Consider the following 13,199-nt stretch of genomic DNA (forward strand, 5'->3'; position numbering starts at 1 on the left):
TCCCTTTTTCCGTTTCACCTTTTCTCTTCCTCCCCTCTTTCTGCCAATGCTTTCAAAGGAACATAGCTATTGTTTTTAGACTTGTCCTGAAGTTTGGAGGCAATAAATGTTCATAATCTTATGGATCATTCTTTGATGTTGAATGAGAGTTTTTAAAAGATGCTTTAAAAAATTGGGTGGTTTCCATTCCTGGGCATGTGGTGTTACCTGAACCTAGAAGATAAAATTTGATATCTTTCATTTCTGTAGCCTCTTTCATCCTGTTTACTTTAAAAACAAGTTGATATGTCAGTATTTAGTTAGTAAAATTATAGAGTATATAGGATCTTAACACATTTGTGATCGTTCAAATTGGTTGATGGCACTTATATGACATTGGCACATTTTCATGTTCAAATGGGTCCTGTGCTTTTGAGACACACCAAAGATGTGAAATGGTTGTTTTTGCTGGATACTTTTACGTGAGGTAATGATTACACAAAAGCAGAATTCACAGAAATGTTGAGATGTGTTTTCTAGCGCTTTAGGCTTCAGAATTTTTCAAGTGAGATTTTACCTCAACTAAGAAGAGCCTAGAAGTCTATAAATGAAACAAAAAATATCATATCATGGAGCTATGCTATTTTAGTCCCCAATTTTGATTTTCAGTAGAACTTTATTAAATGCATTGAATATTAAACCTGCCCCCCCCATTTCTAAATGCTACCCCAGTTGCAAATCCTTAGTAAGTTTGATGTTTCACTCCCTCTTAAGGGAATGTATGGTCTCTTTTAAAGGAGCTGGGAGCCTAGTCATTAACCTCAGACTGGTCTGCTATCAGTCTGTATCAGAATTATCACCTAATTCTTATTTGTTGCTTCCAAATAGTTACCTAACTAAATGGTCTCCTTTATTGAATAAAATCACTTATATCCTTAATACTTCACTAGCTGGAAGAGAGACATACTATGAGTGTTAATGAGGAAGAGCTACATTATTTATCCAATATTGTGGAGGTCTTGATGTCCATATTTTACAATCCATTCACATTGATTATCTGTATTTGCTTTAGCTCAAGCCTGGGAGAACATGATGAGTGCCTCAAGCCAGAGCCCTAACCCTAACAATCCTGCTGAATACTGTTCTACTATCCCTCCCTTGCAGCAAGCTCAGGCCTCAGGAGCCCTGAGCTCTCCACCTCCCACTGTGATGGTACCTGTGGGAGTTTTAAAGCACCCTGGAGCAGAAGGTAGGGGATCATGTGCTCTTCTCTCTCTTTTTCCTCTGAAAGGTGCTGATGTGATTTTACAGCACAAGTCTTTAAAGCACTGTAGATAAGTCCCTTTGGGTGGTTATTAAAGTGGAAGGAACAAGGTGAGAAATGTGTCAAGACTATTTCTGGGCAAGTAAAGAATAATACTGCGTTGCCTGATATTTTGGAGGCACCTCTTAAAATACGCTAATACCCTCTCCAACTTAAGAATGGAGTGGTACCCTGCTTATACTTGAAAAAAGATACGGAATTTGAGTTTGGTCTGTAAAATTCTAGCCTCACACCTACCTTAATGTTCTTTGTAGGAGTTATGAAAATGAAGAGTTCTTTCTTTGGATCAGCCGATTCTAGTATCGCTTTTTGAAAACACATTGCCATTTTCTCTTTTCATTTTTAATCTATCCATATAGAAATATGAAAATATTGTTAGGTACTTAGACCTTTATAAAATCCAGAACTTTAATTCTGATTGTATCAGATAATAGGTAGGAAATTATAGGCTCAGCTTATTTTAGTTTATTATATCTTTAGGATTATGATATTGTCAGATGAAAGGCACTTTGTAAATTCAGGAGATTATCAGTAGTAAAAATAACAGTTATGTATTTCCTTAAAACTTCTTGTCAAGAAGTTTCCCTTGATAATTAAAATCAATCTTCTTTCATTAATTTTATGTCTTTTTGTCTAGTAATATTCCCTTCCCCTTGCTAAATAGCCCTCCTCCCCTTTTGAAGATCAAAGACTTCTATTGATACTGTCATATTCTTCCCCATTTTCCCCTCTTTTCAGATCATCCCTTAGTCATACTCCTTGTATTTTTATGAGTTCAGGCTTTCTTTCTTAAAATCTTTTTTCTCTTTACTTCATTTGTCGTTTTTGTTGTTCTTCCCTAGTCTTTCTTTGTTTTGGCTGTTTGGAATCCAGAACTGGATTTAAAGAGATCATTTCATCAGACTTAGTTTTCCAGCTTTCCCCGTATTGCAAACTACTTTTGCACTGCTGCCAGATCAGTCTTTTTTTCATCTTCAGTTACACTTCAGCCAAAGATCTGGTCCGTTTGCTTCCCAGTTCTCTTATATATCTGTGCTAACTCTTCCTTTATTAGTAAATAATTCTTCAGAATTCTTCAGGGCATCTTTTGCCCTTTAAAAATACCATATCACTTTCCCAGATATTTAATTCCTGTGGAAACCTCATATTTTTAGGAGATGTGTATATCTATTGCTAGATATTTTTTCCTGCTATTAATTTATTTTCTAGGCACTTAAAGCACCTTTCTTAGTTTCTTTGTCAGTGATATGGAACAGAGTATGTGACATAATCATACGTGTATGTAATATTTTAAAGCAAAGTATTTTAAATCTTTAAGTTACAGAAGTAAAGAATATATTTAAATTCGTATTTTATTAATTTATAACCACTTTCATACACAATTACAGTTCTTGTATTTATAAGATGCTAAGTAGTGATTTCTTTGTACTTCTGGAATTGGTGACCTTCTCTTCTTTATGTTAGAAACCCTACCAATATCACATTGATGCCTGTTTTATTTTTCTGGCTCCTCAAGTGGCTCAGCCCAGAGAGCAGAGGCGAGTTTGGTTTGCTGATGGGATCTTGCCTAATGGAGAAGTTGCTGATGCAGCCAAATTAACAGTGAATGGAACTTCCTCTGCAGGAACCCTGGCTGTGTCACATGACCCAGTTAAGCCAGTAACTACCAGTCCTCTACCAGCAGAGGTAAGAAAACAAAAATAGCAACTGAAAGAGAGTACTTAGTTTACTCAGCCTTGTGCTGCTTCTGCCTTGCCATTTTCTAAATTGAGTGACCTTTTTGTGGAACCCTATAAGTTTCACATACAGTTCAGTGCATGTGTGTTTGTGTCTAGTGGCAAAATCAGTTCTTCTTTGCTCTGTACTTGGAGGTTTTTTTCAGGAGAAAGATCCTTATGAAGGTTGTTTTCAGTGAGCTCAGGCTACTGCTGTTGTTAGAGGTCATGCAGAGGAAATCCTGCCCACTTTGTACATTGGTTTTCAAACTGTCCCCCAGGTTCTGTGATGGCCTCTTGGGAGTGCCATGCTAAGGAAGGGCAGGCCATATAAAAGTGGCTGAGGAGTCCCTCTATTACTTTTTCTTCAACCGAGCATTTCTACTTTGTTCTGTTCTTTTTTTCCTCCCTCCCTCCCTCCCTTCCTTCCTTCCTTCCTTCCGTCCTTCCGTCCTTCCGTCCTTCCGTCCTATAGCAAGAGAGAGCACGGGCAGGGGGAGCTGAGCTGGGAATCTGATGTGGGGCCCCATTCCAGGACCCTGGGATTATGACCTGAGCTGAAGGCAGAAGCTTAACTGACTGAGCCACCCAGCTGCCCCTACCTTTTGGTATCTATGCAAAATTTTTATTTATTTATTTTCTTTACAGATTTTATTTATTTATTCAACAGAGAGAGAGACAGCCAGCGAGAGAGGGAACACAAGCAGGGGGAGTGGGAGAGGAAGAAGCAGGCTCACAGCGGAGGAGCCTGATGTGGGGCTCGATCCCATAACGCCGGGATCACGCCCTGAGCCGAAGGCAGACGCTTAACCACTGTGCCACCCAGGCGCCCCTATGCAAAATTTTTAAAGATTTTATTTTTAAGTAATCTCTACACCCAACATGGGGCTCAAACTTACAACCCTGAGATCAAGAGTTGCACACTCTACCAACTGAGCCAGCCAGGTGCCCCTGATAGGTTTTTAGAATATAAATTTTGTTTGAATGCAAGAGGAAGTTCTAGTGAATGAATGTTACAAGGAAACAAAGTTCAGCTCAGTTTGCAAAACCAAACCAAGTTAGTTATTTTACTTCTGTGTCTTAACATTGTTCAACACTCTTAATACTTACCTGGTAAAATGTGGGAAAACAAATTCTTTAGGCCAGACTAGAATATATTTTTTCATCTTTAGGGCCCAGTAGAGTACATGGCACTTAATAGGTGCTCACTGAATGAAATAAATTCCTTTTCACAGATGATATATAAGTAGAGGCCACATGACCCCTTTCTGTGATACTAAAAGATGGATTTATGCATCATTAAATAGTAAGTTAGAATAGATTATTTCCCATACTAGGCTTTCAAATCAGGTAATAATGATTTGTCAATAAAACTTTCTAAATCTCCGGAGTGTCTGGGTGGCTCAGTTGGTTGGGCGACTGCCTTCGGTTCAGGTCAGGATCCTGGAGTTGCCAGGTTGAGTCCTGCATGGGGCTTCCTGCTCAGCAGGGAGTCTGCTTCTCCCTCTGACCCTCCCCCATCTCGTGCTCTCTCACTCTCTCTCTCATCCTCTCTCTCTCAAAAAAATAAATAAAATCCTTAAAAAAATTTTATTTCCAAATCTCCTCTTACGTGATGATGTATTGAGAACACTGCAAAATTTTTAGCAAAAACCCACTAAAAACTGATAGAGTTCTAAATTATAATATAGACAAAAATACAGTAAGACATGGACATTTTTTAAAAGATAGTTTTAATCTTTATTCAAGTGTAAAATCTAGATAGCAAAGTGCTTAAGGAACATTAATCTTTAGGAAGCAACTTGATGAATTTATAGACATACCCATGCAGCCACCACTGGGTTTCAACCAATATAAAAATACAGACCATTTCCATCACTCTAGAAGGTTCCCTCATGCCCTTTTTCTGTCAATACCTGCCTGTTTTTCCCCTAAGGTAACCATTATTTTGATTTGTATCACCATGGGTTAGTTTTGACTGTTTTTAAAGTTTTTCTTTTTTTAAGATTTTATTTATTTGACAGCACAAGCAGGGGGAGTGGCAGGCAGAGGGAGAGGGAGAAGCAGGCCTCCCCACTGAGAAGAGAGACCAACGTGGGGCTCAATCCCAGGACCCTGGGATCATGACCTGAGCCAAAGGAAGACATTTAACTGACTGAGCCACCCAGGCGCCTCTGTTCTTTAGTTCCATGTAAATGGAAACATATAGTATATAATGTTTTATGTCTAGCTTCTTACACTAATGATTATGAGATTCATCTATGTTGTGTGCATCTAAAGTTGGTATTTTTTTATTGCCGGGTAGTGTTACATTGTATGGATATATGACAGTTTATCTGTATTCTTGTTATGGACATTTGGATGGTTTCCAGTCTTTGGCTCTTATGAATAAAGCTGCTATAAACATTTTTAAACACAAATGTGTTAAAAACAGTTTTTAAACACTTTCAACATTTTTTAAAGCTTTTTTTTTTTTTGCTTAGTTGTTTAGAATATAGTGAGGAGAGCATTATTTTAATAGATCTTTCAGGATATTCTATTAAATTGTTAATTAAGTGGATTTAGCTCTACCCCAAATGTGTGTTTCAATGTTTTACTTTATTAAATAGTGTAGTTAATATGATCTTCATATTAATGCAAAGAAAAATAAACTTGAAGTTTTATTTCATTGCATAATAAACGAAAACAATGACTTTAATCTCTATTTTTTTTAAAGTTTTATTTATTTGACAGAGAAAGAGGGAGGGAGAGGACAAGCAGGGGGAGGGGCAGAAGAAGAAAGAGAGAAATCCTCCAGTAGACTCCCTCCTGAGCATGGAGCCCAACATGGGGTCTGGACCCAGGACCCTGAGATCACAACTTGAGCTGAAATCAAGAGTCAGACCCTTAACTGACTGAGCCACCCAGGCACTCCTGTAATCTCTGTATTTTATCAGTTAATTTTTTCCCTTTTTTTATTGTGGTAAAATATACATAACGTAAAATCTGCCATTTTAATCATTTTTAAATGTGCAAGCCAGTAGTAGTAAGTCCATTTACATTGCTGTACAACCATCACCACTATTCTCAAAGTTACCTTTATTTTACTTTTATTATTTATTTATTTTTTAGAGAGAAAGCCAGGGTGGGGGTGGGAAGGAGGGAGGGGGAGAGAGAGAATCTTAAGCAGGCTCCATGTGCAGCAGGGAGCCCAACAAGGAACTCGCTATCACGACCGAGATCATGACCTGAGCCAAAATCAAGAGTCAAGGGACACTTAACCAACTGAATCACTCAGGCATCTGTCAAAGTTATTTTTAAAAAGCAGTGTAAAAGAGACTTTAAGTGGACCCAAACGCATTAAAGTTTCAGAAATTGACATAACATTGAAACTTTCTGTTGCCACTGCAGTTTTTAAAAATATTTTCTTTTATGGCAGAGGAAACATGGGTAGAGAAAGCTTTAACCCAGGCTACAAGGCCTCTTCCCTCATTATTATGATTTGGTGATGCCAAAAGAGAAACTCTACAGTTGGAAATATTTTCATAGTATAAACCCAGGCCTTTGGGAAACCACAGGTTAATGAGAAACTTATGGTATTTTTCTAAAAGTATGATTTCCAAATTTTCACTTAAATTCACGTTTATATTCTCAGTAGTATTCTGCTACAGTCTTGACCTCTTTATAAAACTCACTTTGCTGATTTACTTTTCCTAGATGGATATTTCTCTGTTCTCTGGGAGTATAACTCAGGTTGGAAGTCCTGTTGGCAGTGCCATGAACCTAATTCCTGAAGATGGCCTTCCTCCCATTCTCATCTCCACCGGTGTGAAAGGAGGTATGTGGACTTACGGGTTTAAACAGGGATAGTAATGGTGGGATGCCAGATATTGCCTTCTGATTAAGGGAAAGAGAGAGAATTCGAGTGATAACCACCTTTTCCTTCTTCAACAGAGAAAACAATTACTCGGTGCCATGACAATAATGGTTGCTGTTACTGATGGTTTCAGAGGAGATATTTATGTATTTAGATTATAAGGTCATTTCATTTGTTGGAAGGATATATTTTTAATTATGGTATAAATGTAGTTCATTGGCATTTTTTTTCTTTATATTTCAAAGCACATAATACTCTGAAGAGTTGCTTATGGTTCTAGGGTTTGGCCCACCTGACTGAACAGTCAGGACATTAATCTAACTTTGTTTTGCTGTGTATTATACATTCAGAAATGTACGTACAATAAATGGAGAGCCTGAATGTAAATAACAAGTTTATTGTTAAAAAAATATATTTTTAGTGAGTTCTGGTAAGAAGTAGAATTACTATCCAATCAAAAGAATGCTTACCTTTATGTGAAAGTTTGTTGTTGACAGATACAGATCAGCATCTAATTAGTACATTTTTAGGAGATGGTTTATCAGTTATCTTTCCACAGTTTTGTCTTAGTCTTTTACCTGGTGTCCTTGCCTTCAGTCTTTCTCTCCTTTATTTTATCCTTCATGTTGTTGCCAGTTATCTTTTTCACCATAGATATTATCATGTATTGCTCTGGCTTAGAAACATTTAGTGGATTCCCAATGCCTTCAGTATAAATTAGTTATTTTAGCATACAATGTTATATGTATTTTTATTATTATATATATAACTTTATCTTATAACTTTATCTCAACTTATCTTTTAACTTTATCTCAACTTATCTTTATCTCAACTTTATCTTATAAAGATATAACTTATAACTTATATCTTATATAACTTTATCTCAACTTATCTTTTAACTGTATTTCTGGCCAATACTCCAGTACTTTATGCACACTACAGATCATTTACTGTTTTCTGAATATTCACTTTCCAGACTTCCATGTTTTTTCTTTTGCTGCGGAATAGCCGGGAGAGAATGGACTGCAAAACTGGACAAACCGGGGTTTTAATGCCAGTACCCTTATTTTCTAGCTGTGACCCAGTGGGCAGGTCATTTATCCTCCCTGAATCTTTCCTAATCTTAGGTTATTGCACCTACTTGAAAGTCATTGTAAATATTAAATCAGATTTCATACCTGAAAGTAAATAGCAAGAACAGTGTCTGGTGCAAAGTAGACATGTAATTAATACTTTCCTTATCTTCCTTTCCTCTGCCTAGAATATCCTTGTATACTGTAGACTCCTTGAAGAACTCCTCAACCTTTCAAAATCCAGATTAATGAAAAGCTCTTCTTTGAATCCTTACCAGTGCTGCTCTGTAGTAGTGTTTTACATCATCTCTGTTTGAATAGAAATTCATTTTTTTTCTTTTAAGATTTTATTTATTGATTTTAGAGAGAGAAAGAGAGCACATGTGCATGCATTAGCAGGGGGAGGAGGAAAGGGGGAGGGAGAGGGAGGAGAAAGAGTCTTGAGTAGACTCCACGCTGAGTGCGGAGCCCAACATGGAGCTCAATCTCATATCATGACCTGAGCCAAAATCAGGAGTTGGATGCTTAACTGACTGAGCCACCCAGGTGCCCCGGAATAGAAATTCTTATAGACCTTTACTATATTAACACTTTTCTTACTTGTATTTGGATATTTTATAGATCTGATTCTTTCACTAAAACCATGCATTTCTCCAGTCTTAATTCATGCTTATGTCTTCTCCTACCATGGTGCTGGGCCTATAGTGAGCTCAGCAATGTTGGCTGAAAATATCTGACTATAAAATCCAGCCATGTCCCAGATAGTTCAACTATGAGCGTTCATGTAAGTTAAGCATTCTTTTGATTATGTAATCTTTGCTACTTTACTAGGACTCCCTAAAACTATTCTTTCATTAGTAACTTAGGTTCAAATTTCGGTTATTTTAATGAGTCTTAGATTTAACTTATAAGAAGTTAAATTGGCCTACTCTGTTATTTAAATAAGATTCCATTTTCATTAAATCTAATTATCAAAATGCTCCTACTAAGAAACAACTGTTTATACTTACTTAACCATATTACTATCTCTTCACCAGAATTTTGCAGTTTTTGTATTCCAGTGGAATAATTTCATACAAATATTTTCTTCTTTTTAAAAGTCACTTAATATTTTTCTTTTCAATAAATATTTTCATTGGTAGAGTAGACATTTCCCCTTACATCCAAAAAATAGTTTTTTGCTTCCTGTTGGTTATTATCCATGATTTTGTCTTCAAGCTGGGAAGACTACCGTCATTCAAAATGGCATGACTGAATATCACATACTGTGCTTTTAGGGATTAAATGGGAAAGGTTCTGTGCAGGGTCTCAAGTATTAACTTGTCCATGTTTGGAATCTGTTATGTTGATTTACTGGTGATTTTGGTGATTGATGTATGTGCTGAACTCTTGATTTAGAGGAAGTGTTTCATGAAACCAGTCACTTATGATAGTTTTAGTTTATTTTTTGGGTACATTTTTTTTAAATTTAGTTTTTTAATGGTAAAAAAAAACTCAACAGTGCAAAAGAATATAGAGTAAAAAGCAGGATTCTCCTCTACCTCAACCCCTCAACATCTTTTCATCCAGAGGTAAGTAGTGTATTATCACTTTCTTGTACATCATAGATTATTTTAAATGTTGGTCTTAGAACATGTAATATGTGAAATTCTTGTTATAGTTGGAGAATTTTTGTTAAAGGGCTATCTTTATTTTTCTTTTTCAAGTTTTTATTTAAATTCTAGTTAGTTAACATATGGTAAGATTGGTTTCAGGTGTAGAATTTAGTGATTCATCACTTATATACAACACCTAGTGCTTATCACAAGTGCCTTCCTTAATACCCATCACCTATTTAGCCCATCTCCCTCCCTATCAACCCTAAGTTTGTTCTCTACATAAAGTTAAGAGTCTCTTATGGTTTGCTTCCCTCTCTCTTTTTTTTTTCCTTCCCCTATGTTCATCTGTTTTGTTTCTTAAATGCCACATGAGTGAAATCATATGGTATTTGTCTTTCTCTGACTGACTTATTTCACTTAGCATAATATACTCTAGCTCTATCCACATCATTGCAAATGGCAAGATTTCTTTCTTTTTGATGGCTAATATTCCATTGTGTGTGTGTGTGTGTGTGTGTGTGTGTGTGTGTGTGTGTATAAAATACGTCGTCTTTATCCATTCATCAGTGGATGGACTTTGAGCTCTTTCCATAGTTTGGCTATTGTTGATAATGCTTCTATAAACAGCGGGGTGCATGTGCTAAAGGGGTCTTTAGATTATGGGATAAGTCAGTTTGTGGAGAAGTCTATATATAGGATAACCATGTTCTCCTCCAAACTGGACTGGGTCACTTTTGAGAATGAAAGGGGAACTATTAGCATTACATTGGCACAGCAGGTATAAACGTATGTTCACCCTATCTGTAAATCAGGTGCTTAATTAACTCTTTCTTGTGAATAATTAGCCTGTTCTTCCATCTGATTACTTTCTTGATTTATTCCTTCAACTAATCTTGTATGTTGTTTTCTTCCCTTACAGACTATGCTGTGGAAGAGAAACCATCACAGATTTCAGTAATGCAGCAATTAGAGGATGGTGGTCCTGACCCACTTGTATTTGTTTTAAATGCAAATTTGTTGTCAATGGTTAAAATTGTAAATTGTAAGTTAGAAATTTGTTTTTTAAAATTAAAATGAGATACTTTACTGACCCATAGATAATAAGTAAAGCTTTCAAGTTCATTACACAGAAGTATTTTTATATGGATGGAGCCACATCTTACTGAAAACTGGGTACCGGAGAAATTGGTTTGTATAAAATAACATATCCCAGAGGACAACTGTGGAACTAACTGAAACTCTTGAGATGAGATAGATGAATTCCCCACAGAGGAAAGCCAAACAGAACTTCTTGAGATGGATGTGCTAAATCACAACTCAACACCAGAATAGTTGGAGGTGGATAAATTATCCAGGAGGGTCAAATTATTTACATGCTAGAGTTATTTATTTATTTATTTTTAAAAGATTTTATTTATTTATTTGACAGAGAGAGACAGCCAGCGAGAGAGGGAACACAAGCAGGAGGAGTGGGAGAGGAAGAAGCAGGCTCCTAGCGGAGAAGCCTGATGTGAGGCTCGATCCCAGAATGCTGGGATCACACCCTGAGCCGAAGGCAGACACTTAACGACTGCGCCACCCAGGCGCCCCTACATGCTAGGTTTAAATCGCAGAAACCTTAATCATGTACAAACCTTTATTTGAAAGAAGTGTTAGTTAGCTAACGCATAGTAAAACTTCAGTACATCATAAGTTAAGATTCAGAAGAAACTTCTTCATTCTTGGGACTAGCTTCTGAGCATCAGAATGAGTAAGAGGACAGTAAATTAGAATCTTAATTCCAGGATGGTATTGGAAAATAGGGAATGCATTTATCCTGGATGAATGTCAATAGGCAGTTTTGCAGAAAAGCACTCAGGAACTGTCTTCTAATTCCCACTGGGTACTTACTTTAAGTTGGCCTTGGAGACCAGAAACACCTATATGCCACTTCCTTTGAGGTTCGGTATTAAAGAGTGCAGGTTCTAGTTTACTTGTTAATTGTACCCTTGTATATTTGGCCAGTGACTAATGGGTTGCCCCCTTTCCTTCTAGGATTAGGTTTTAAAATAATTCGTGAAATTTCAATTTACCATATCTAGTTTATAAGTGACACTTAGAAAATAGCTAACCCAGAATTTCTGAAGTGTACACCATCTTAATATAGTTGTATCAGGTGCTTCCTGGTTAGGTATATAACGTAACAATTCCCAAAGTGAAAGAAAGGGAACTTTTATTAGTTTTGATTTACATTGTGATATCTATAATTATATTTGAATATTATTTCAGTTCCTTTGGGGATCCTATTGTGTATGGAGTACAAATGATTAAAGTAAGATTGAACGTAATTTTTAATTACATATGGTTTGTGCTGTTGGGACGCTACAATGCCTTAAGGTGGAGAAGTGGAAGTAAATAGTCCAGAAAAGCCATTCTTTCACCACTTTTTACAGGATGAAACCAAGTAAAATCATGTTGCTGTTTATCTAGCATTTTATCCCAAAAAGGACTATAATTTTAAAAAACTAAAATCTTGGGGCACCTGGCAGGCTCAGACAGTAGAGCACGCAACTCTTTATCGATCTCAGGATTGTAAAGTTCAAGCCACGCGTTGGGTGTAGAGATTACTGAAAAATAATATCTTTAAAAAAATTAAATAAAAAGCTAGAATCTTTCAGTCACAAATTAAATTTAGAAACTGTATACAAAAGTATATTTTCTTTAGGCCACAACCTGAATCCAAAGCTGTAATATTGGCTTTTATTGTTGTTGTTTCTAGTTCTACATAAGTAATTTTTTCCCTTGGTAAAGTGAATTAATTAGTGTATTTTTTTATTTATTTTGTGAATTTTTAAAAAATATAGGTGGGGGAATATATTCTTTAATCATTATAGCTTAGGATACCTAGTTTTATTTATTTTTAATGAGATGTTTTCTTTTAATAATCATATCTTTTAATAATAAGAGTTAAAAGTTTTAAGTGCATTTTCTTTCACTATTACTTTTACTTCCCTTCCCATTGTCTTTCTAAGTATTTGCTTAAAACCAGAGGGGTTCGTATGTTTTATTTTCTACAAAAATTCTTTGGCTCAGTGCATTTATAGTTCACAGTTGAATTGTACAGATTCACTATAACCTATTTTGTTCTTTGCTGTATTATAACAGATTTCTGTGCATTTTTTTTAAAGGTAAGGATTGAGAAGAGTGTCTCTATTTTTATATTTTTATTCCATTCATAGATGTGAACAGGAAGTGCTGGTGCTTCACAACCAAGGGAATGCATGCAGTGGGTCAGTCTGAGATAGTCATTCTTCTACAGTGTCTACCGGATGAAAAGTGTTTGCCGAAGGATATCTTTAATCATTTTGTGCAGCTTTATCGGGATGCTCTGGCAGGTGGGAATGCTTTATGACTTAGTCTGCACCCTTTATAAGACAATAAAAATTTGGGGGGTTGCCTGGGTAGCTCAGTTGGTTAAGCATCCAACTCTTGATTTCAGCTCAGGTCTTGATATCAGTGTCATGAGTTCAAGCCCCATGTTGGGCTCCAAGATGGCGTGTGGAGCCTACTTAAAAAAAAAAAAAATGAGGGGTGCCTGGGTGGCTTAGTTGGTTAAATGTCTGTCTTCTGCTCGTGTTGTAATCCCAGGGTCCTGGAATCAACCCCTCATAGGGC

The 13,199-nt window shown here is 36.4% G+C and overlaps 1 protein-coding gene across 3 annotated transcripts in view; it reads left to right on the plus strand.

Annotated features, from left to right (window-relative positions):
• ZFYVE9 (zinc finger FYVE-type containing 9) overlaps positions 1-13,199 on the plus strand; it is a 176,386-nt gene that overhangs the window by 106,703 nt on the left and 56,484 nt on the right. For 2 of the 3 annotated variants that reach the window (XM_034652679.1, XM_034652666.1), the window contains exons 6-10: positions 1,052-1,228; positions 2,820-2,989; positions 6,715-6,835; positions 10,465-10,587; positions 12,764-12,919. In XM_034652679.1, coding sequence (XP_034508570.1) covers positions 1,052-1,228; positions 2,820-2,989; positions 6,715-6,835; positions 10,465-10,587; positions 12,764-12,919 — 747 coding nt within the window. The remainder of the gene's footprint in view (positions 1-1,051; positions 1,229-2,819; positions 2,990-6,714; positions 6,836-10,464; positions 10,588-12,763; positions 12,920-13,199) is intronic. The other variant, XM_034652673.1, reaches the window with a different exon arrangement.

The sequence above is a fragment of the Ailuropoda melanoleuca genome, chromosome 2 (assembly GCF_002007445.2).
Source record: "Ailuropoda melanoleuca isolate Jingjing chromosome 2, ASM200744v2, whole genome shotgun sequence".
NCBI classification, from domain to species: Eukaryota; Metazoa; Chordata; class Mammalia; order Carnivora; family Ursidae; genus Ailuropoda; species Ailuropoda melanoleuca.